Source organism: Ursus americanus, chromosome 25 (assembly GCF_024610735.1).
Source record: "Ursus americanus isolate L20-20 chromosome 25, mUrsAme1.1.p, whole genome shotgun sequence".
Classification (NCBI taxonomy): domain Eukaryota; kingdom Metazoa; phylum Chordata; class Mammalia; order Carnivora; family Ursidae; genus Ursus; species Ursus americanus.
The window spans coordinates 2,439,303-2,462,889 of record NC_142151.1 but is presented as its reverse complement, the minus strand read 5'-3'; the positions used below and the strand labels follow the sequence as shown (position 1 = coordinate 2,462,889).

At 44.8% G+C, this 23,587-nt stretch overlaps 1 protein-coding gene across 29 annotated transcripts in view; it reads left to right on the top strand.

The window, feature by feature from the left end:
• CACNA1C (calcium voltage-gated channel subunit alpha1 C) overlaps nucleotides 1–23,587 on the top strand; it is a 734,056-nt gene that overhangs the window by 578,059 nt on the left and 132,410 nt on the right. For all 29 annotated transcript variants that reach the window (XR_015721584.1, XM_087855496.1, XM_087855495.1 and 26 more), the window contains 3 exons: nucleotides 6,830–6,856; nucleotides 15,544–15,704; nucleotides 16,649–16,874. Coding sequence is in view for 28 of the 29 variants with exons in the window: in XM_087855496.1 (XP_087711622.1) it covers nucleotides 6,830–6,856; nucleotides 15,544–15,704; nucleotides 16,649–16,874 (414 nt within the window). In the remaining variant the exon portion in view is untranslated. The remainder of the gene's footprint in view (nucleotides 1–6,829; nucleotides 6,857–15,543; nucleotides 15,705–16,648; nucleotides 16,875–23,587) is intronic.

Below are 23,587 nucleotides of genomic sequence, written 5' to 3'. Positions count from 1 at the left end.
TTCCTCCAAAAGTAGCTCCAGCCTAGATGCCCACAGCTTCCCTTCCCCTAGATCAGACCCCAGGCCCCAGGCTTTGGGGAGCTGACTGGCCCAGGACTGGGCCAGGGGCACAGATGAACAATTTACACATGGACTATCACAATCACCCATCTTTGATCTTAAAAATGGAAACGAGTAGTCCCTGGGAAATGTTCACCCCCCCCCAAAAAAAATGAAGGGAAAAAATAGTTTAACTGCTAAAAATAAGCAAACTGCTGATTCTATTACCGGCATCTCAGCAAAGTCCAAAGACTAAAGTCCTATTCTGTCAAGGATTCACATTGACCTTGGGCAGGAGACCTCCTGGAGCATTCAGGGTCTGCTCTGGGAAATGGAACCTGCTTTTCCTGTTGGCTTGGTGGTGTAAGAACTGTAAACTCACCCCAGTCACTGAGAGGCACTGCATACAGAAGGCTCTGAGTAGGACCAGTCCCAAATGAAATGAGTTTCTAAATCGCTCTTTCAGTGGAACAGCATCAACCCTGAAATGACTCAATAGTCTGAGCAAACCCTTTTAAAAAGATTCTCTGTAGGTAAGTCTGAACACAAGCCAGCCTTGAGAATGGTCTCTGAGAAAGGAGAAGGGAAAACAAGGCTTAGGAACAGACTGGCTCTTGCAACTTCTATTTCCAGGGTACACAGGGCTTTCAGCATCACTCACTTTGACAGTGGCACCAGGGAGTCTGCACTGCAGATTTCTCGGCATCATTGGGAAGCAATTATTGTCAAAATGTTGTTAAAATACAGGGCTAATTACATTTTTAAGCAGCAGTCCAAGACTTTCCCTCTTCTCCTTTTGGAGCCATACAGACCAAGCACTCAAGTTTTTGCAAATGGGCCCCAGCAAACCTTCTAAGTCTGTCAGGCCTTTCTGTGATCTTGACACCAAGAAGGGTTGTAGTTCTCTATGGTGGAAGACCCTGCAACTCAGGCTTTGGGGCATAGTCCAAGTTGTAAACCAGGAGGGACCAGGGAAGTTCCTCACCCTAGGAAGTCACTTGAGAGTATATATCAGGAAAGCATGGAAATCTGTTGGAAGGAGAACATGATTATCCTCCAGAGAGGGAAGCTGGCACCTCTAGCATATCTGTCATTTCCTTGAGGACACATTCCGCAGGCTGGAAGAGCTTTGTAGAAATGGTCCCTGTTATCCTTATGAATATCCACATTTATGCTTCTACTCTGTGCATGTAAAATACGTGGACACGGTGCCAGGATTATAATACATACTTAATAAATTATGGTCTTTCCCCATCTCTCTCCCCAGCCCCACCACACTCCTTGCCTCAGACAACCATGGGCTAAGACTGCCAACATTCCTGGTGGGAGAAACAGTGTGAGAACAGGCTGGGGGCTGAGACTGAGGGTGATGGGGAGGAGATAGTGAGGGGCTAGCATTTTTACAGCTAAGAGTTAAAAGACTTGTATAGTCAGATGAGGTCAGGATGAGAATTTATATGTAGTGAGAAGAGCTGATGAAGATGGTCCCTGAGGAGGTGGGGGCAGAGAGAAAAAGGAACTGCAATATGATATTTTTGGGGAAAGAGGGAAGTGATGAAGAAGGAGCCATCAGAGTTTGAAGACAGAAAACAGTAAGGATGCTGAAGTAAAATTTGAAGCAAGGGTCCAACAGAGGGACCTGCAGGTACCATATAGGCAACAGGATATGGAGGTCCAAGGCTCAGCTCTGAACGGGGATGGAGCCACACACTTGAGGTTATCAGTATAAAAACTACTAATGTTAATGAGGCTATAGGATGAGGGTTGGCCAAGGGCTGAATCTCAGGAAACTGACAGACAGACGAATAAGAACAAGTAAGTGAAACAGATGAAGAGGTGTTAAGAGAACAGACAGCAGTACTTGCAGGAAGGCCACGGGAGAGTTTCAAGAGAACTATTTATTCAGCAGTGTGCCCTACTTGGTGCAAAGTGATGGTGATGCATAACAGTAGAAAAAAATTGATACCATCTCACTGGAGTTTATAATCTGGTGTGGAAGTGACAGTAAGCAAGTAAATAAGTCATAGAAATAGGGTTAAGTGATAGGGAGGAAAAGTAGCTATAATGTAGGGTTAATAACAGGTTAGACTGGCAAGTTAGGAAACACTTTTTTTGAAGAATTAAATTTAAAATGAGAACTGAAGAGAGAACATACATTATTGAGGTGAAGAGTAAGGAAGAACGTTCCAGTCAAAGGCAACAGTGTGTTTCAAGGCCCTTGGGTGGAAGAACTAAGAGGCCAGTATGGCCAGGCCAGAGCATGCGGGGGGGAGGGGGGAGGTGAGGCTGGAGGTGGGGCATGGCCAGGTAGGCCCCTAACGATCTTTGTCTTTATCACAAGACTGTGAGAAATCACAAGAGCATGGACCTGGCGAGAGAGGTTGATTGGGTTAGTTTTGCATTCTCGAAGGATCACTCGGATGTCAGGGAAAGAATAGGTAGAAGCGAGGCCAGCAGGGAACGCAGTGAAACACGGTGCAGCAGCCTCGACAGCAGGTAGTGAGGTGTGAGATGATGCTGGCTCAGGCTAGAGTCACACATGGAGATAAAGTGGTTGGGTTATTCATGGGTTCTGGAGCCACACTCCACAGAACTTGTTTGCTGGAGCTGGAGTCTTAATGAAGGAGAAGGGTGGGAAGGAGCCAGCATAGGGCACTCGCTTCAGAAGTGAGGCCATGGAAGGGAGAGGGGAAAATAAGAAAGTAGAAGGGGAGGCAGCAATAGCCAGATGAGGGCTTATTTTTCATCATAGTAAACATTGGGGCAGTCTTTACAGCAGAGAAGCTGCCAGTGAAAATGGAGGTTCTAAAGATGCCGGAATGGAAATAAGTAGGTTGACTTCAGAGACACAGTTGGAGACGCTAGATTTACACAGGAAGAAGGAGTTCCTTACCTCTGGGACTAATTAGAAGATAGAAAAAGAGACCTGGCATCAGGGGTCCTGGGGTCAAGTCCCAGTCAGCCACCAACTAGCTATGTGACCCCAACCAAAGCACTTCCCCTCTGAGTCTTGGTCTCGCCCTCTGGGACATGAAGTAGTTGGCTTGATTGTTGGCTCAGGGTGCTCCTAGCAGAGGCTCAGGACTCCTGGGGGCCATTTTCATCTCTTGTACGTTTGGACTTCCATGTAAGATTTCATATGAATAAAACATCCTACAACCCATAGATCCGGGTGACATCGAAGGATTCCTTCCAAGCTTTCAAACTCTAGAGTTCTATAAAGAATACAGAATCAGATATAGGCTCTGATACAGAGAGTCAATGATAGGACTCATACCAAATTATCTGTCATCTCATCACAGAAAGTGGGGGTTAGGTGTCCTAGGAACCTAAGAACAGTACAGAAGACTCAAGCTACTGAGTCACCAGGAGGTCACTAAAAGATCACTAAGCAGTACTGACATCGTAAATGGGAAGGCAGGCTCGCAAAATGATTTGACAGATTTTTTGGCAGTCTGCGTAGCCCAGAAGCACTAAAAACAAACAGCGGCGTGAACCAAGGTGGCGGTGTAGCAAGACAGGCAAAGTACAAGTCCCAGGCTGTGTGTTGAGGACAACATCCATGTGATGCTGGGGCCAAGCAGAGAACTGGAAGTTAAGCCTAGCATTAGCCTGGGAGCTCTGGAAGGGGATGAATGATGGAGAAGACCCAGTGAGGGCAAAGATTGGTTTCAGAGCAAGAGCAGGAGGATAAATAGAGAAAGAGACTCTGGCCAGAATATGAAGCAACTGAGTTCAGCACCCAGTTGTTGAAACAGTGCTCTGTGATGACAAGGTCCATTACCCTTCTAGGAATAACAGCTGTGGACAGTGTTGAAGTTGTGGTGTCAAGGAGGTTGAGTCAGATGTGTGTCAGCCTGGATGGTGACTGCAGTGCCATCTGACTTATGTTACAGGCAAATTGGGATAATTCAGAGAGATATTTCATTCTGCAGGTAGTAAACATATGGTGCTCATCACTCTAAGAAGGGGAGAAAGGCTGAAATATAAATAAGCTCCCAAGAAGTAAGTAGTTAAGCAAACGAAAGGAGTTTGGGGTTCGTCTCTGATTTCGAACCTTAATATCAACAGAGAAAATCATGGTTCCCTAGAAGGTTTGTCTTGGAGGCCTGGGCAGAGAAAGTATCTTGGGTTGAAGCAACTTCAGGTCCAACCCAGTAGAATTGCTCTGTGGGTCTTCAGTGTGAGTTACTTCCTCCACCTCCTTGCCTTTCTTTGTAAGCCATTGAAAACACGAGGTAGGAGTCGTACCTCACTAGGAGAATAATGAGAGAAAAAGCCAAGACGACTTCTAAGCAAATTGTGCATGCCCCATAGGGGTTTGGAGAAGCTAGAGCTTCTACTGTTCTGAGGAATCTGAACTGGTTTAAAAACCAGTAGGAAGAAGCATTTGCCACACATCAGCCAGCCCAGGGTGTGGAGTAGGGGCCATGACACCAGACCTGCATATGATCCCCAGTTTGCTTACTCACACGGTGAGATGGACCAGCTTTCCAAACCTTGAGCCAATGGTTACTTCCCAAGAGGTGAGGCTACTGAGCAATGGGGTCCATCTGTTTTCATGAAATGGAGTCCTACAGTTGACTCCCACCTATATAAGGGAGTATGGAGGAATCAAGATACTTGGGCTTTACAGAGTTCTAACCTCAGCTCTCCAAGAGCTGGGATTTTCCTTTGCCTCCAGACACTTGCCACTTGAACAACACCCTCCACTTTCTTAAGTAGGGGTGCTTAAGTAATGTGGTATTTAAAAGGGGATGAACATTTCTGACCCAGTGGGCCTAAAATTATGCTCACAATCCCCTGAGATAAGCAACAACAACAAAAAATCAGTCTTCAAGTGTGGTGTCAAGGGTTATAAATCAGGACTTGTAACTAACTGCTCCATTTCCTCCTCTTCAGAATGTGCTGGAATGCCAAGAAAGGGTCCATAGTTCATGACCATGCTGGAACTAGAACTAGGACATCATTTCAAAAAGTCACCTCAGCTCTGATCCCTCTCCATGCCCACATTCCAGAGTCATTTCCCTGGAAGATATGAGTTTGGGTTTTAAGAATCCACTTTTGCTTATGACCCCCTTGGACTGAGAGAACCTTAAAGGAAAGAGCACATGGTCTGCATTGAAGGAAACCCCCAAGAGGATCACTGAGACATTTCTGAGAGAAGGCCTCGGGCCAGGCCAGGCTCTGTAGACAGAGTCATGAGACTAAAGGCCACGGTCATCCACTTTGGCTTATGCCTAACAGCAAAGAGAGTCAACTGTCCAAAAGTAAGCCTAGTGAAGACCCTGAAGGTCCCAAGCTTAGCATGGCTCTGCTGGCGAAGAGAGGACCCCAATTCTCCATCACCCAATTAGCAGCTGGAAAACATTTGTTTCCCCCATTAAACTGTGGCTCTAAATAAAAATGCTGCCCTTGGCTCCTGGTCCCCCTCCCACATGCTTTGTTAACATGTGATTAAACACTCCAGCCCTAGCAGGCAGCCTTGGGGGTGGGAAAAGGTTATTAGCTAACAGTTCAGAGCAGTAAAGGCACTTGGTTAGGATTCTCAGTGCCCCAGAGATATAATTATCTCATGCACGATGGCTTTGCCACCTGTCACATCTTCTGGTTTAATTTTTTTTTAATAAAAAATAACAAGAGAGGTTGTTTTCTTGCTCTGCGACAGAGCTCGCTTTGTGCTGAGCTGGGACAACACAGGCTTGCTGCGGTCGCCTCCTGAACTCTCTGCTCCTGTTTTCTGTCTGCGTCTCCCTACCAGTGTCTCCATCACTTTCTTCACCTCTAACTTGCATTCTGTATCCAACATTTGCATGTCCCTCTGAGCATGGTTGTTCCACCTGCAATCTCTCTTGTTCACTCCCTGAACATCAAAGCCTTTTCTGACACATTGCCTTCGATTGTTTTGTCTCAAGTGCTTACATTCCCTGCCTCCTCCCTTCCTCCCTCCCTCCCTCTCTCTCTCCCTCTCCCTCTCTGTCTTTTTCCTCCCTTCCTTCTCCCACACTTCCTCCTCCTAGTCTCCCCTGGACTCTCCAACATGAACTCAGTAGCCTCGGGGCCTCCCTGAAGGCTCCTCCTTTCAGTGGACCTCCCTCCCCAGATCGTGACCCTTTGAGTCACACCTGCCCTGTGCTTTTGCCCAGAAGTCCCCCACGTCTTCAAGGCTCCATGTGACTGTCAGCATCCTGGGTTTCTGTCAGGACCTGTGGCTGTTCCTTTAGGCCCAGTTGCAGCTCTCAAGCCAGGACTGTAGTGGCCTCTCAGTTCCCAGCTGGTTTCTTTCACTTATCTTCATTTCATACCCCAGCATTGGCTGGGATCCTGTTGGGACAAGAGTGCGGTCTGTGATGACATGTTCCTGCTTGTGGTTTCCAGTAAGATCTTCATATCTGCAGAGGCCTTCCTCTCTTGCATCGTTCTCATCAAGGTGCAGCATTCCCAACACACAGCCTAACCTGACTTTGTGGGACCTGCTGGGCAGATGCTGTGTGCCACATGGCGCCCTCCCTCTCCAGGAACCACTGGTTCCACTTAGAAAATACTAGATTTGTAGACATGTCAGCTGGGCCAGCCCTCAGTTTCCATGTTCGTACATATAAACACGCCAAGAGACGCTGACAAGTAGGGTTCTCTCTCTCCAGAGTCATTCTACTTCACTCCACACATCCGTCCAGCCCCCATTTCTAGTCATGCAGGGCCATCAAACTTCTCTGGGACTACTGAACATCTTTTAAATGAAAGAATATGCATACATATCACTTGGTAAAGTCTGTTTTTTCTCTTTCAGCCACCGGATTTCCAAATCAAAGTTCAGGTAAGTGAATTGCATGCTCTTCTTTCCTACCGCATGCTAGCTCTGTCCCCAGCTACACTTCTGGGTAGTCCAAGGCAACACCTACAGGGTGGAGGATACAGTGAGACTGTTCTTCTAAGGAGTAAATGGCTCTCTTTTGTATTGCTACTAAGAAAAGACTTTTAGATTAGATCCCGCATATAATTTAGGGATCAATATTTGTTGAATAGTCTTTGCCATTCGTTTTGGCAAGTACCATCCCTGGGAGGTTGGGGGACCTAATGTGTCTCCCTTCCTTATAAGATGAAGTCCAGTTAAAATAAATGTAATGTGGACACTTGCTACTATTCTTGTCTACTTCATGTTGATGGAACACAGTCGGAGTTGAACTTTAAGGGTTATGGAAAGCACAGAGGATCACGACACTGCTCTGCTTGGGAACCTTCCACAGGACTCATGGTCTTCAGCCCCATGTCTACCTTTTCAGCCCACCTCCGGCACTCCCCTGCACACACTCTTTGTGCCAACCACATGGAACTTCTTGCCGTCACCAGAATGTTCCCTGTTCTCTTAGACATCAAGGCATTTCCATACAGCCTTTCTTCTCTCCAAATCACTGTGTCCACATGTCTTCAGCTGGAGAATTCAGGTTTTTGTTAAGAACCTCAAAGGTACATCTACGTCTTTGGCAAACTCTCCAGGGAAGTTACTCACCTCCCTCTACTCCCATAGTGCTTTGTTCATACCTCTGTCACAGCACTTAGCATACTACACTCCAATTACTGGCTCACAGGCCTATCTCCTTCAGTAGACTCTGCATGCCTCAGACATATTCTTTCTAGAGAGCCTAGCTTAGTGCCTACCAGGGGTAGGCTGTCCATACATATATGTTGAATGGATGAATTAATGGATTTGTGAAGTGAAGATGTGAATTTTCCCCCACAAAGCTTGCACATGCCAAAAATATTGGTTGTTTATGTTTTGTAATTGATCTAATCTTGCTTCCCTAGCCTCACCCACTGTGTAGCAGGAGCATAAATAACACTAAATTTTAGTCCAGCTGGGTAAATGGAACCCGATGCTATGTTTTAAATAGTCCCTGAAGGTAAAATGTTCAGTCTCTCATATTTCCACTTCCCCAGCTTTTCTCCAGGATGGAGTCTGGATGCATGGGGGCAGGAAACTTCAAGATCCCGGGAAGTAAAGAGGGCTTGGGAGGGCTGCTCCGGGAATCCTTCTGAGTCCTCTGCCTATCTCCAGTGTCCGATGACTAGTCTGGGCTTCTCTCTGAACTTTCAGGTCCTTACTGGGGTACAGCAGCCCATCTGGTTTAGACATCCACTGCTGGAGTCTAAATATGCCCCCCCATATTTACATTTGATCTTGAAATCTCCGCCTCTGCTGTCTGACCCCCAAAATCTGTCAGTCATTAACTTCAGCACCTCCACACCCCATCTGAGTCTGTGGACATGTCCAGGTCCTTTCCACTCCAGGAAGGAGCTGTGGGGAACCCAGAGCACTATGGCGGTCTCACCTACCTATCTGCCTCTAGCTGCTGTCTCTGCACCAGCCTGGATAGAGCTCTGAGCCAAATGATGACATTCTCCCAGCGGCCTGCAGACACCCCCCCCCAATACTATACCCAGTAGAGGCTACCTACTCGCCTCAGCATCCCTGGGCCTCCCCGTGACTATCTGGGTGTTTCTAAAGCAACCTTCTGCAACCTCTTGAGACTTGGCACCCAGGGCTGAGAATTAAGTGAGGACTCTGGTGTCTGACTTTAACCTCTATTTCTAATACCTTCTTTCTCCCATAATTCACTGGAACCAGAAAATGTAGGCCTTTCTCCCCTTCCTCTTTCTCCCAAGCCAAGACCTCCTTTACATTAAAAAACCTAGGGTCAAATCTACCAGGCCTAGCCCTTATTACATGAAAGAGAGTTCTAGAAATATAAAAAATCCTTTCTCTCTTGATGTTGCTTGGATTTTACTGCTTTATCTCCAGCAACTGAAGAAGTGACTATACATAATAGGGGCTGAATTAATATTTGCTGAATGAATGAATGAATGGTCTTATCTCAGTAAGACAATAGGCTTACACAAACTCAAACAAAATGTCTAATTTGACAGCTAAAGCTAAAAAAGCACTCTGCGTTCCTGATAGTTACAAAGCCCCCACAAAATAAGAGAAAAGGGATACAAAAATCCATTTGAAAATATTTCCAAAATATCATTCTCATTACATGCAAATGAATGAATCATAAATGAACAAATGAATGAGTGAACAAATGAATGAACATGATCTGAAGGACTGGAAGAGAAACAACATCTCTGTATGCACTCTGTCTAGTAAGAGATTGCCCAGGAGACTCTGGGAACATTTTTCTATCCAGTGACCTATGGTACAACCCGTACTTTTTTTTTTTTTATTCGACAGAGATAGAGACAGCCAACAAGAGAGGGAACACAAGCAGGGGGAGTGGGAGAGGAAGAAGGAGGCTCATAGCGGAGGAGCCTGATGTGGGGCTCGATCCCATAACGCCGGGATCACGCCCTGAGCCAAAGGCAGACGCCCAACCGCTGTGCCACCCAGGCGCCCCCACAACCCGTACTTTTAAGAGAGAGAAACCATGCCCCCGCCTAAACCTTGGGACTCTTTGCTAAGTTTTGAGACTTAGTTCAACCTGCTATCTACTTAACCTCCTGTATTCCAGCCATTGGATCTCTGGGAAGGGTTTCTCCCTCTGCTGTTACTATTTAAGATACAACAGAAATACAGAGAGAAAACTGTTTTCCCAAAAGGCGTACTACCAGTAGTTTGGCACTACCATTCAACCCATTCTCAGATGAAGATACTGAAGCTGAGAGAGGCCAAGGGTCACATGCTCACATCTAGTCAAGTCAGAACCCATACCCAGGTCCCATATTGCTAACCACTGTGCTAGCCTAGTGAAAGGTTCTTCCCAGGAATACTAACCCCTGTTTCAGCTCAGCTACTATATCTTAGGCATAGACCCATAGCTCTACAGCAGTGCTGTTGAATAGAAATACAATGTGAGCCACATTAGGACTTTTTAAATTTTTCTAGTAGCCATGTTAAAAAGTAAAAAGAAACAGGTGAAATTAATCTTAATATAATTCATTTAACCCAATGTATCTAAAACATTATCATTGCAACATGTAGTTAATATAAAAATCACTAATGAGATATTTTACATTCATATTTTTTTTGTTCTAAGTCTTTGAAATCCAGTGTATTTTACCCTTACAACGTGTCTTCGTTTGGACTGGCCAATTTCAAGTGCTCAAGAGCCGCATGTGGCTAGTAGCTACTGCACCAGATAGTGTGGCCCTAAAAGGTCTGAGCAGATAGCAAACAGTGGCCCTCTAGTCTAGATGCTACAGCTCACTGATGGTGTGTGTTTAAGGGATATCAAAGGCTGTCAATGGATTCAAAATGCCATAAAAATTATCAAAGTAGACCTGGAGCCGTTTCTGTCTGCTGTGAAGTTTTCCACTACAGATGCGAGAAGAATGTCTCCTTGTACTTCCTGTCTGCTTGTGGCAGCCGTGACTGAAAAGCATAGTATAGAGGTAAAATGGAGAGAGAATTTTTGCAACTCAGACATAACCTTGTAAGCAGGGAAGAGCTGCTTTACTCTAAAAAAGGTTCTAAAATTTGAGTTTAAAAAAAATTAAAGTATCCTGATCATTTTCTCTGTTTAACAATGACAAATAAGACAAATTGAGTTTCCAACCAGCCTATTCTTTTGCAATACTGAATGATGCAAAGTCACAGTTTACTTAAAAGAAATACTAGAAGAGGGGCGCCTGGGTGGCACAGCGGTTGGGCGCCTGCCTTCGGCTCAGGGCGTGATCCTGGCGTTATGGGATCGAGCCCCACATCAGGCTCTTCCGCTATGAGCCTGCTTCTACCTCTCCCACTCCCCCTGCTTGTGTTCCCTCTCTCGCTGGCTGTCTCTATCTCTGTCGAATAAATAAATAAAATCTTAAAAAAAAAAAGAAATACTAGAAGAGAGACTTTAGGGGAAATTCAGCAAATTAATTGACTTACAATATTAGGGTATTCCTTTGGTAAGCCAAGTCTCCACTTGGAGGAAATAGTCACAATAAGGAATTTTGCAACATTTGGGGCTCACTGTTCAGAATAGGATTTAAACAGTTAAGGAACAAATGATTTAGAAAGCCTTGTGCAACTTGCAGGGATTAATCAGATAACCTGTCAATTTCCAGATCTTGACTTTTTCGAGTTCTGAAGTGAATCCCATGGAGTTCTAAAATTTGGGAGGACTGTCTTGCTCCATCTTCAGTGAAATGAGCAGCTGGGACAAGGCACATATCCAAATTTGTCTACTCTCTTGTAGTCCACTCTAAGTTACTTAAGTATAATATAAAAGAATTAAATTGAATCATTTCCTGAGATGCTTGTTCTCAGTTAAAGAAAAACTAGGAACTTATTCCAGCATCTAGAAATAGCCTAGTGTGTCCACCATTTTGATGTTGTCTACTCTTCTAGATGCCTATCCAAAATTATGTACCAAGCAAACTCCTTTAGCAGCTGCCCCTTCCTCACCCCACCTTCATCCCTGGGTCACAAGAGTTCCAGGGCTCTCAAGCACTGTCTTCAGCAAGAAGTTAGTAAATCATAGAGTTGTCTCTGCTGTTCTACCATCTGTCAGTCAAATGTCCCTACCAGGGAAGATGGACTGCACTAAGTACTGCGGATCTATAGCAAAGTGCAAGATAGAGTCCCTTTCCCTTGAGGGTCGTTTGATCTCACTGGAGAGACAAGAGCCATACAATAAAATATGGGGACAATATGGGGAAATGGGAAACCATTTCCCCTCGGTAACCTTTGCTGGTTCCTCCACCACTGGCTAGGAGACCCTTGGTGCACTCCTGTGGCACCTCTGCAGAGCCTGCCATGGTGCTAAGCATATTCTTTGATTGCTTAAGGGTCTTTATTGCCCACATGAGTTTTATGCAGAAAAAGACTATAGCTTTAACTGATGAATATATAGTACCTATCCCAGGACAAGTATTTAATAAATATTTCTTTAATGTATGCCTAAAATGAGTAATGCAGACATAAGTGTGGCAGGAATTCTGAGCCTGGGGAGACTAGAAAAATTCACCATGGAGAAACTGGGACTTGAGCTGAAGCCTCAAGAATGAGCAGGGCATAGAAAGGGGAGGTCCTGGCAGTTGTGGGGACAGTCCATGGAGGTGGAAAGGCAAGAGCAAGGCCCAGACTTAGGAAGAGGTAAGGTGGATCCCAGGGTGAGTTGAGCAGAAATTTCCCATTGGACTGCAATGATATAGAATTTTGAAGTGGATTAGGCACATTCATATCCGCCCTTCTGTCCTATGTCTACATATAGGAACTTCTATTTCTAGAGTAAGTGACTTTTCTAGTTAGTATGAAGGGAACATGAATAGCAGGCAAATTTCTCCTCCCTGTTTTATCATTTAATTTCTATATCCTCCATGCATATGTAAACACACAAATAAATTTACACATTCTAATAAATCATTACATTTATTATACCGTAGGAAGTGTTGCCAGGAAACCAGTTGTCAAGCAAAGCTATATTTTGAAGAGTGGGAGGTGTATAATTATCTTTAAATACTTTCTCTGGATAGTAATTACCCCCACCCCCACCCCAGCCCAAATCCATGTGACTCCCTTGGCTGTGCACAGGAAGAGCACATCTGACAGCTACTACCCTGCCTCTGACAACAACTCCTTCAGGGGGTCAGGCAGTTCTAGACCCATGGGACAGGCCTGACCATGTGGCACCCCACATCCCAAACTTTGGAAAAGAGGAGCTTAATCGAGTTCTCAGTATTAAACTGACTCCGAGTCCATTTCTACATACTGTGAAGGAATGCAAACTTGATTCCTTTGGACTCTGAGTAACAATTTTCCGTGATTTCTCTAACAAAAGATTATATCTATTTAAAACACCCTTTGAAACTACAATGTAAGCTATTTAAGGTCAGATATGAGTTTGTCCTGAAAATTCATTTTTCAGGAAAAAAATAGTCGTACCAAATTTCTCTATAGAATTAATAACCACAATGACAGGAAAGAAGCAGAGTCCTGCCCTGATGAGATAAGACTCCTCAGTACCAAGAGCTAGTGAAATGCAGAGGAGACTGAGGACCGCCTAGAACCCCTTATCCCATCCTTTGCCTCTCTCTTCACCCTCCCGCATGCTTACTCTTACCCAGGGTGGTATGTCTGGGGAGGGAAGCCTCCCTAGCATTTGGAAACCTTACTTTTCTGACCCGGATGCACTTCTTCTCTAGGTAGTGAATTAGCCTCAAGTAGCAGACAAGTGTCCCCGACAAAGGGATAGGGCTCACTGGAGATGGCATTCTGGCACCCACAATGAGCTAGGGTCAGACCAGAACAGCATTTGGTTAATTCTTTCTTCACTCCCCATTCTGCAGGCCAAAAACTAAGTTATCCCTGCCGTTCCAAGGACAGAGTTCTCTTCTTAGATGTACTTCTCATGTTTCTAATCTCATAATAGAGGTTAACAAAGGTTTGGTAACAGAATTTTCCACAGATAGTAGGTAGAAAATACAGAGTGAAAATATAGATGAAGTCAAGCTATCTTGACAGGCCATTTTGGGGTTGGATGGAGGGATCCAGGGCAGCAGGGGTCTGCATCTCTGGAAATCTAGAATACAGACCTGAATACAGATATTCATGGACTGTTGCTCCGAGATGCTGCTTTGCTCCTCCCCCTGCCTTTTTTATTACCCAAACAGGGCACTGCCTTCCAACTGCATGCTGGGTCTCTCTATATATATGACCTGCTCAAACCTATTTCCTGAGCTGAGCGCCTCATCTTTCTCCTTATAGCAACCTCCTGCCCAGAGTACCGCTTCTCCTGTCTGCACCTATAATAGTTAGAGGTCCCACTCTCTCAAACCACCCCAGCTAGAAATTTTGGCTGTCTCTTCCATACCTTTCTCTCTTACCCTGCACATCCAGTCAGACTCAAAGTCCTATTGATTCTGTCTCAAAATAACTCTGTCAACACAGTGTCCTCTTTTCCATTAATAAAGCTACTGCCTTCATCATCTCCTGCCCAGATGGCCAAAAGAGCATTTCTCATACTTCCCTTGATCTAGAAAGTGTTTTGTTGGTTGTTTGGCTTTCTAAAATCAAATCCCATCATTCTCTCTCTGGAAATCCTCAGCATGGCCTCTATAGTCTCCCTCCCAAGCACCTCTCCAGCATCCTCTTCCTTCTCTCCTTTGCTGCTACTGTCAGCATTTATTGTTTGGTCAACAGAATCACCAAACATATTTTCTCTGTGTCCATATAGGATGAAATTAGGGATAAGCTATAAACTCCTCCACCATAGAATTAAAATTTTTTTTTGTTTTTTTTAAATTCTTTATTTAAATTCAAGTTAGTTTACATATAGTGTATTATTAGTTTCAGAGGTAGAATTTAGTGATTCATCAGTTGCGTAGAACACCCAGTGCTCATTCCATCATGTGCCCTCCTTAATGCCATTCGCCCAATAACCCCATCCCCCACTCACCTCCCCTCCAGCAACCCTCAGTTTGTTTCCTAGAATAAGAGTCTCTAATTTTAAAATTTGAGTGATTCCTTGGGATCATCTAGCTTGATGGTTCTCAACCATGGTTACAGATTAGACCACCTGGGGAGCTTTAAAAACTACCAGCCCCCAGAGAATCAGATTTAGTTGATTTGTAGTTGAAGCCTGGGTACTGGGGAGGGTTGATGGTCATTTTTTAAGCTTCCCCTGGTAATTTTATGTACAGCCAGGTTCGAGAATCATTGACATAAGTCCCTAACCAAGAGACCAAAGGAACATTATATGGACCATGGCCGAGCTTCCAGGGGACCATGTGCTGCATGAACTTGTATACAGAGATGTGTGTATATGTGGGTATGCTCGTTTTTTCTGAACAAAGGATCTAAACATTCATGAGATTCTCAAAACGTTCCATAACCCCATAAAAACAAAGAACCTCTGATCCAGATTCTCCTGTTACACCTTACAGACGAGGCAGCATCTGGGCAAGAGACTGGGCTGGGGGGAAAACCAAGTCTGGCTCTGCCACTGTGTGATATCCATCAAGGTACTCAACTTCTGTGGCCCTTAGATTTCTCCTCCTCAAAATCAGAGTAACACCTGCTTTGGGGGGTTATTTAAAGAATTAAAGAGAAGGCATGAGAAGTGTCTAGTATGGTAACAGGCATGGATGAGGTTTCATTAATGGTAACCATTACTAGTCCTACTGCTACCATCACTACTAATAATACTCTTAATTTGCGTGATACAATTTTGAATAATGTCATTATTATAAAATAAAAATACATATTTATACCAGATATGTTATATGGTATTTTATCAATCCCTACAACAACCCTGTAAGTTTCACCTATTCCTGTTTTACAAATAGGAGAACCAAAGCTTAGAAGGGTCAGGGCCACACCCAAGACCATGCAAGTAAGTGGTAGAACCCAGTTAACTTGACAGGAGGCTTAGCTCCTTGCCACCAGATTGTACTGCTCTGCTGAGGCCAAGTCCATTAAGGGGAGAAAGGAAACCAGTATGGTGCCTTTCAGATCGGAAGAACACTGCATTTCACAACCCCCTCTGCCCCGCCTTCCTTGTCTCCTTGCTCCTCTTCCAGCCGCTACTGGCGCCGCTGGAATCGGTTCTGCAGAAGAAAGTGTCGTGCCGCAGTCAAGTCTAATGTCTTCTACTGGCTTGTGATCTTCCTGGTGTTCCTCAACACTCTCACCATTGCCTCGGAACACTACAACCAGCCCCACTGGCTCACGGAGGTGCAAGGTGAGAAGCAGCCCCAAGCGCCATCCTTCTTTACTCTTGCTAACTCAGCCCTGAATCCAGGGAGCGAATAGTTACAGCCACAAGGTTGGCGGGAAAGCCGCCAGTGTCCCTGGCTCTTGGCAGAGGCCGTGCTGGGGACACCAAGGGCCTGACAGCTCGCAAGCCCCATAGTAAAATGCACAACCTCATTCTAAACAGACGTGGCTCAACTGGCTGGGCGCACATGGTCTGCCTGCCCCAACAGTGGCTATTGGGTCCAGGTGACAAAGACACATGCTCTCCCTGGTTTGGCTATCTCAGACCCTTGGCGGCCAACTTCTCTGAACAGATTTTCAATACTTCAGGCCTCACTGTAACCTGCAGGTGGGCCTGCCAGAACGTGTGTGGATAATGTGAGCAAAAAGCCAGGAAGGAGGACAGTAGTGGCCTGAGCATGAGGAGCTGTCCTCCTTGGGCATTTAGTACCCACCACCATTCCCTGGAGCCCTAGAAGGGGACCTCCCTAACCAGTGCCTCAGCTCCACTCCCAGGGAGTCAGGCAGACACGGTGGCTGCATTCCAGAACCCTGTGTGGTGGACAGTCTCCCAGTGCAGAGGGTGGACTCAGGTGGCCTGGCTCCCCCTTTCGGCTGATGGGTTTGGACAGAGTACTCACCTCTCAAGAGCTGCACTCCTGATCTCTGAAAAAGCAGCCGGGGGCAGTAAAGAAGGTCGGCACACAAAGCCTTTGATGCATATGATTAGAACTAGATACCCCTTTCCTGACAAGTTGGCCCCCAGTTGCTCTGTTCTGGCCGAAACATAGGGGAGAGGTGTTCTGGCTGGCAAGGGAGCGTCTGGGCTTTTTTTCCAGTGCTGATAATTACTACTTTCTTTCCCCTCCTCCCCGCCTCCCTCCTATCATCCCCATGTTGGGATGCCACCCCCTCGCCTGAACACGCCAGACACGGCCAACAAGGCGCTGCTGGCCCTTTTCACTGCAGAGATGCTGCTGAAGATGTACAGCCTGGGCCTACAGGCCTACTTCGTGTCCCTCTTCAACCGCTTCGACTGTTTCATCGTGTGTGGTGGCATCCTGGAGACCATCCTGGTGGAGACCAAGATCATGTCTCCCTTGGGCATCTCTGTGTTGAGATGTGTCCGGCTACTGCGGATATTTAAAATCACAAGGTATTTGGTTTCTCATTTCCCTTCAGACCTGGGACTCAGGGAGCGGTTCTTTCAGAAGGCAAGGAGGTAGAAAGGCCTGGGTGGAAGAGTAGCTGGTATTTCTTGAAAGGTCTACCCTTGGCTCATATATGATGGAGGGGAATTTTTCTTCATTTAGATGGCATATCATTTAGAAATTCCTTTGGCTGCTGATACCAGAGACAACTCAGTGGCACAGGCAAATTTGGAATTTGTTCAGTTACATAGAAGAAGTGCAGAGATGGGCAACCCAGGTGGCTTCAAGAAGGCATCAGGGACCCAGTCCCCTTGTGTCCTTTGCTTTGATAGCCTTAGGACTGCCCTCCACTCCCAGAGTCATGAGGTGGCTTCCAGAGATTGAGCCATCATGTTTGAATCAAGGCAAGGAGAAGAGGAGTGGTGAGGGACCAAAGGGGGCACCCATCCTGGCTGAGTCAGTCCCTTCCAGAGCTCTTCTAGACATCACACCAAAGGCTTTGTTGGCCACCCAACTATTACAGAGACTGAGCAATGTGGTCTTTTTGTTGTGCATGTGTTGCCGAAAATGCAGTCAGGATTCCTTAACTGGAGAAGGATGATGGCTATTGTGCCACAGATGGTTCTTACCCCTCCTTCCACACATTCACCCCCTCTCCATCTGCCTCTCCATCTGCCCACCCAAAGACTGCAGGCTCCCCAACTCTCCAGGTCAAGCCATGATTCTCATGAAGAGGACAAGCACAGGCGGGGGCAGGGGAGTGGGTAGCATGCTCTACAACAGTAATTTTCAACCATGTTGAGACCCATTTGGGGTGGTGAAATCAATTGATTGGATCACAGCCATCATTTTTAAACGGCTTTATTGAGATATAATTCACATACTATATAATTCACCCCTTTAAAGTATACAATTCAGTGTTTTTCTATATATTCACAGAGTTTTGCAACCTTTACAATTTAGTTTTGGAACATTTTCACCACCCTAAAAAGAAAGCCATACCCACTCCTCATTTACCCCACTTTCTCTCCCAGTGGAAACCACTAATTTACTTTCTATCTCTATAGATTTACCTGTTCTTGGCAATTCCTATAAATGAAATTATGTAGTATAAGGTTTTTTGTGATTGGGCTTCTTTCATTTAGCATAATGATTTCAAGATTCACTCATACTGTGGCATGTGTCAGTACTTTATTCCTATTTGTGGCTAAATAATATTCCATTATACAGATATACATTGCATTTGTTCATTCATTCATCAGTTGATGGACATTCAGTTTATCTCTACCTCTTGGCTACTAAGAATAATGCTGCTGTGAACATTCATGTTCAAGTTTTTGTATGAAAGTATATTTAAATTTCTCTTGGATATATACCTAGGAATAGAATTTCTAGATCATTTGATAACTCTACTTTTAAGATTTTGAGGAACTGCCCAATTGTTTTCCAAAGAGACTATGCCATTGCATTCCCACTGGTGATATATATGGGTTCCAATTTCTTCACATTCTCATTTTCAATGAAGGAATGAAATAGAATAGGAAAATAACAGAAGGCCTCACATGTTCATAAAAATCTTTGGGACATATATATGAGTAGCAGTATAATATGTATTTCTCACTGTGGGTTGTGGTCAACCTTGAAGGAATATGTCAGAAACGTGGTAGGGAGGGGGCTCAAACTCTGCTCCCCAGACGTACAAGCCTCCTCTCCAGAAGAGTCTCTGCTTTGGGAGCCCAGCTGATAATAGGGGCACTAGAACCATCAGTTGGATTGTGTTGGGGAGAAAAGGGAACGGGGTTGGTATCCTTCATTCGAAGACCTGGAAGTAACCACACCCTGCTCAGTGTGTTCTGAACTTGGCTGAGTGAGTGGTCACGGCTTGCAAAGCTGCCCCTGCTTTGCTGTTCTGTTCACAGATCTCTCAGCAGCCCCCCAGCACATATTCATTCCTGCGGTGCTATCAAGGGTCAAGGGTCAAGGGTCAAGTGAGAGAAGGCATTTAAAGAGTTCAGTTCAGTTCAGCCCAGGGACCCTCAAAAGCCAGAGGGTTTATTATTAATCTAACTATTATCACTGTTGTTACTTGGAGGAGGGAGAGGAGGAGCACTGAGAGCCATCTAAACACATACACAGTCTCTTACTTCTTTTTCTCTCCCATGTTCATACTGCACATCGAGCTCCAAGAGATAGGGCAAAGGGGGTATGGTATGAACTGAACCCAGGAGAACTTTAGAGTCTGGCTGGGGAGATGGAGTTTGGGCTCATGAAACCATTGAAAGAAAATCTAAGACAGAATAAAATGAGCCGGCAAATGTTGGGATGCAGGGAATACATGGTATGGGAAGTCAGGAACAGGAGAGTCCCTGGGGAAGATTTAATGTCACAGATGGACTCCGAGGACACACAGAATTTAAACCCACAAGTGTAACGCTCCTAAGCAAACACCTCTCTTCCCCTCGCACCAGAAAAAGCTCTTTCTGAGTGCCCTGAATATCTTGGCATTACAGAAAATCCTCGGTTTGTAGTAAAAGTAGTAGAAATATAGTAACAATTATCGTTAACATGCATCAGGATTTACTCTGTGCAAATAGTGTGGCCCGACTGCTTTCATTTGATTTACCCTCACAATTAATTACCTGTAAGAGAGAGTCAGAGCAGGGCACCATTATCATTATTCCCATTTTACAGATGAGAAAACTGTGATTTAGAGACTTCAGTCACTTGCCCAGGCCACACAAAGTGCTCAGGAGTGAAGCCAGGATTAAATAGGAAGTCTGTCCGTCTGACCTCAGGTTTCGTGCTCCTAACCATGATGGTGAACTGTGGAGTTGACCACTAAACTGTCTTGCCGTCTCTGTCCCAGAGACTCAACTTAAAGGATTTTTACAAGTTGATGCTTGGTGTTATTCACTGATCCTACTTGTTCTTCCTTGGGTCTGGTAAAAGCTATTTTTAACTTGGAGTTTTCAGAGCCTCCTAAATAATTCTCAAAAGTCTGTGTGTTTGGGGGTTTGTTTTTGCTTTTGTTTTTTAGATTCCTATAGAAAAGAATTCTTGTTCCTAGATATTGTCATAGTGTCTTGAAGATATTTGACAGTCATTCTATTTTTAATCAATAATTTATCTATTTCTAAGCTAAAACTATTGCTAAGAAACCATTTTTTAAAAAATCTTTGTGGAGAGCTTCCTGTAGTCCCTCCATGAGAAAGATTGGTGATATTTTCAGATCTCTATAAAGTCTATAAACAGAATAATTTAATTATCTAATTGGAAGTTACTTTGGCAAAGGCCATCATCTTCCTGTTTGCAAGCCTCCAACCCCTCTGGGGGCTTTTGGAAAACAACATAGAGACTATAACTATGTGGGGAATCCCATCCTCCCTCTAACCTTGTCTCCAATATACTCCAGTGACCAAGAAATGCCTAAAATATGGGCTGGGAGTGGACATCATGGTCTCTAGAGATTGGTGATCTGTGCATGGTTCTGCCATCAAGCAAACATATTTCTCGCTCATCTTTTAAAACCTCATGGAGAATACTTTGTAAATATCTCATCACTTGCATGTTGAAGAAGCATTTTTTACAATGCATTCTGAACCAGTAATTGTGATTCTCAAACTCAGTTGAACTTATTAAGAGAGCTCATGAAGGATTCCCACCTCTAGAGATTTTGACCAGCAACTTCTAGTGAGTTCCATGCTGGTAGTCCAGTGACCTCACTTTGAGAAACACTGGCCTAATTTCCTGGTGCTGTCCTTTGTCCACTTCCCTGTCTTAAAATATGGACCTTCATATACCATTGGAAACCTTGATTCTTTCATCTACACTCTCTACTGTAGCCCCCAACCGTGTTAAGGTCATATTTTTAATAGTTCTTGACTGGAAAAACATAGAATGATGATAAAGAACTGTGAATTCAGCAAAGTTTTTAAATTATTTGAATTTTATTAGTTCTTATACACCTATGCACATTTGAAAAGTGGTAATGTACACTCAAGACAGGCTATTTACTTAGAGTGCTGTAATGCATGGTGTATCCATGGATTCATGGATCCCTTTCTATAATTCCAAGTTTCCCTTCCCTCACCCAGGATCTACAGTCTGAGTTTGGAATACTGACCTAGACCAAGAGTCCTCCACAATGATGTCAAGACACAATGGTATGTCCAGAGCAACCGAGCAGTGTGTAGCAAGTAATTTGTTATTATAGGAGCTGAAATACCAAAGTTTATGAACAGTTTCTTTTCCAAAAAAATAAATTCAAAAAAATTCAATACTGTTCCTGTGATGCCCTCACTCTTGGTCATTTGCATTCCCAAGTACTTTTATGAATGGGCAAGAATGGGCTGGACTTACCACTCTTCATGCTGCCTGAAGTCTTCGGTATATGACAAGTATGAATATGGTATATGATGAAAATGAATTATTGGCATGCTTATTTTTTTAGTGTTTTGTCAAAATCTGAGAATGCTTTAGCGAGTATACTGTGCATATGAATATGATCCATCCTATATGTCTCATTAAAAAAAAAGACTGGGAACCCTGCACTGGACTGTAAATCAGTTGATTCCTGAGTGTTAATAATATTAGGAGTGGTAAATTATGGATTAGAGAAGGCAAGATTCTCGTCTCAGTGAGAACAGAGAGGCATCCACGTGGCCAAAATCTTTGTCAAATTTGGGTACATTACCCATGCCAGTGGGCCTTCCAGCCATGTCATAGATTGGGTTCTTTCTCCTGTTTTGAGGTTTTACAGGGCTCTTCAATGTTGCCCGTTTTTAATATCAAGTATGTCTACTCTTTGTCAGCCCAGTCAGACTTATCATTCTACAGGGAGGAAGAAAGACCTCGGTTAGACTAAATCTGGACGTGATTCCAATTTACTAATCACACCTCATTTTTTATACAGTTGGTTTTTAAAGGCACTGAAATCCCTCCAGCCCTTGCTGTTTTCTCTCTTAAACCTTAAATCCCTTTCTTTCGCCTACTGCTCCTCCCCTGTGGCTCCCTTCCCAGGCCCTAAAATGTGAGTTTGGGCTGACTCAGCACAGACAGCTTTACTGGTGAATCATGATCACATATGGGCTCCATAACGCCCCAAGGTGAGAGCCTTTTGCAAATTCTCCAGGCTCTAAATGTCTCCATTTCAATTGCCAGAGTCTGGCCGTGAGTATCAGATCCAACCCTACACCAGCCCCACCCTCCCCACTCCAGCTCTCCTCTTCTTAGGGCACCATGGAAGCTCTGAGCTCCTTAAGGACCATTATTAAAGAGATATGTTTGGCATCTGCCCAGTTTCCAGGCCAGGGTCTATGGAGAAGGCAGCTCAGACTCAAGAGCCTGCTCCCTGACGTCAGCATGAAGGGTGGTTATTCTCTGGGATGGTGACTGGCTGGTATCATCTACTGGGGATTAAGAAGACACAGGTGAGGATGACTTGAATGTTCTCCCTCCCTAACCCTGACACATCTGATGCAAGGGCTCACTAGCAGAACTGAGCAGCTCTGTGGTCCAGGAGCTCAGGGGAGCACAATCCCAAGGCAATCCGAAGGTCAAGACCAGACAGCCGTGCCAGCCTGACCAGGTTACAATCCCCCCAGTAGGTTCCTTTCTCAATGTGACCAAGACATCTGATGCAAACAGAGAAGATGAGACCTTTGAACTTGTTATCCAAGGCAGGGTTTGACTCTAAAGTAAAACACATAAAATGTGAATTCTCCTAGAATGGAGGGAACAGAGGTAGGTATCAGGCGGAACTAAATTGGTAAATTTGGCCTTGGGCCCCTGGCTGTCCGAGACCCTGACCATAATATTATAGAATTCTCTGTTTGACTCTTCCTGGAACCACATATGCCTAGTTCTGCCTTCCATCACACTAAACCCTCCAAGTTCTACTGTGTCTTACAGAACCAGGGGCCAACTTTGCTGAAGGACTAGTCCTTGCATGCCCACCTTGGATACCTGTGTAGCTGGCACAGGGAGAGATGAGGGCAAAACTGAGCTTCTTTCCTGAGTGCACCTTCTGTGCTTCCCTCAGTGAACTTACCTGATCTGCATTCCTCCTCCCTGCCTTAGGAACGCTGTATAGAAGTCTCATGTTGCACAGATTTGCCACAGGAAATTTGCTTTATAGATTCTCTATCAACAATAGATCACTGCCACCAACACTGAAAGGAGTTTTGTGGTTTTTGGGGGGTGGGGTGGGGGGTTACCCCTCAGGACAAGAAGAGTTGGGACAGTTATAATTTAGTTATGAACCTCTCTGTAACAGAGAGGAAGTGGGGTGAAGCATTTACAAAGCACCCTAAAGCTATTGGTACTGTTATTATGAAGATCTTTTATTTATAGCAAGCTCAATGATCTGCTCCATACCTAGAATGTAAAGGACCTGGCCCTGAGCTATTTGAAGCAAAGGTTCACAGGATGAAATTTCCAGCTCAAGCAAGGCTCAGGTCACTTTCTGTCATTGAAGATGCAGGAGAAGTCCACGGGGCCCAAACAGTCTTAGTGCGGGAAGAATGAGGGAGATACAGTACGCCTGCACAGATGGTGGTCATTTAAGCCAAGAGAGACAGAGGGGAAAGGTGACAAAAGTGAAGCCATAGTCAACAAGTTAGAGAATAAGAAAACTCTCACAGGCCCCCTACTTAAGGAGAGAACAGTGGGCTGGTTTGGATGGGGGATGAGGAGGGCAAGGACACACTTTGGAGAGAAT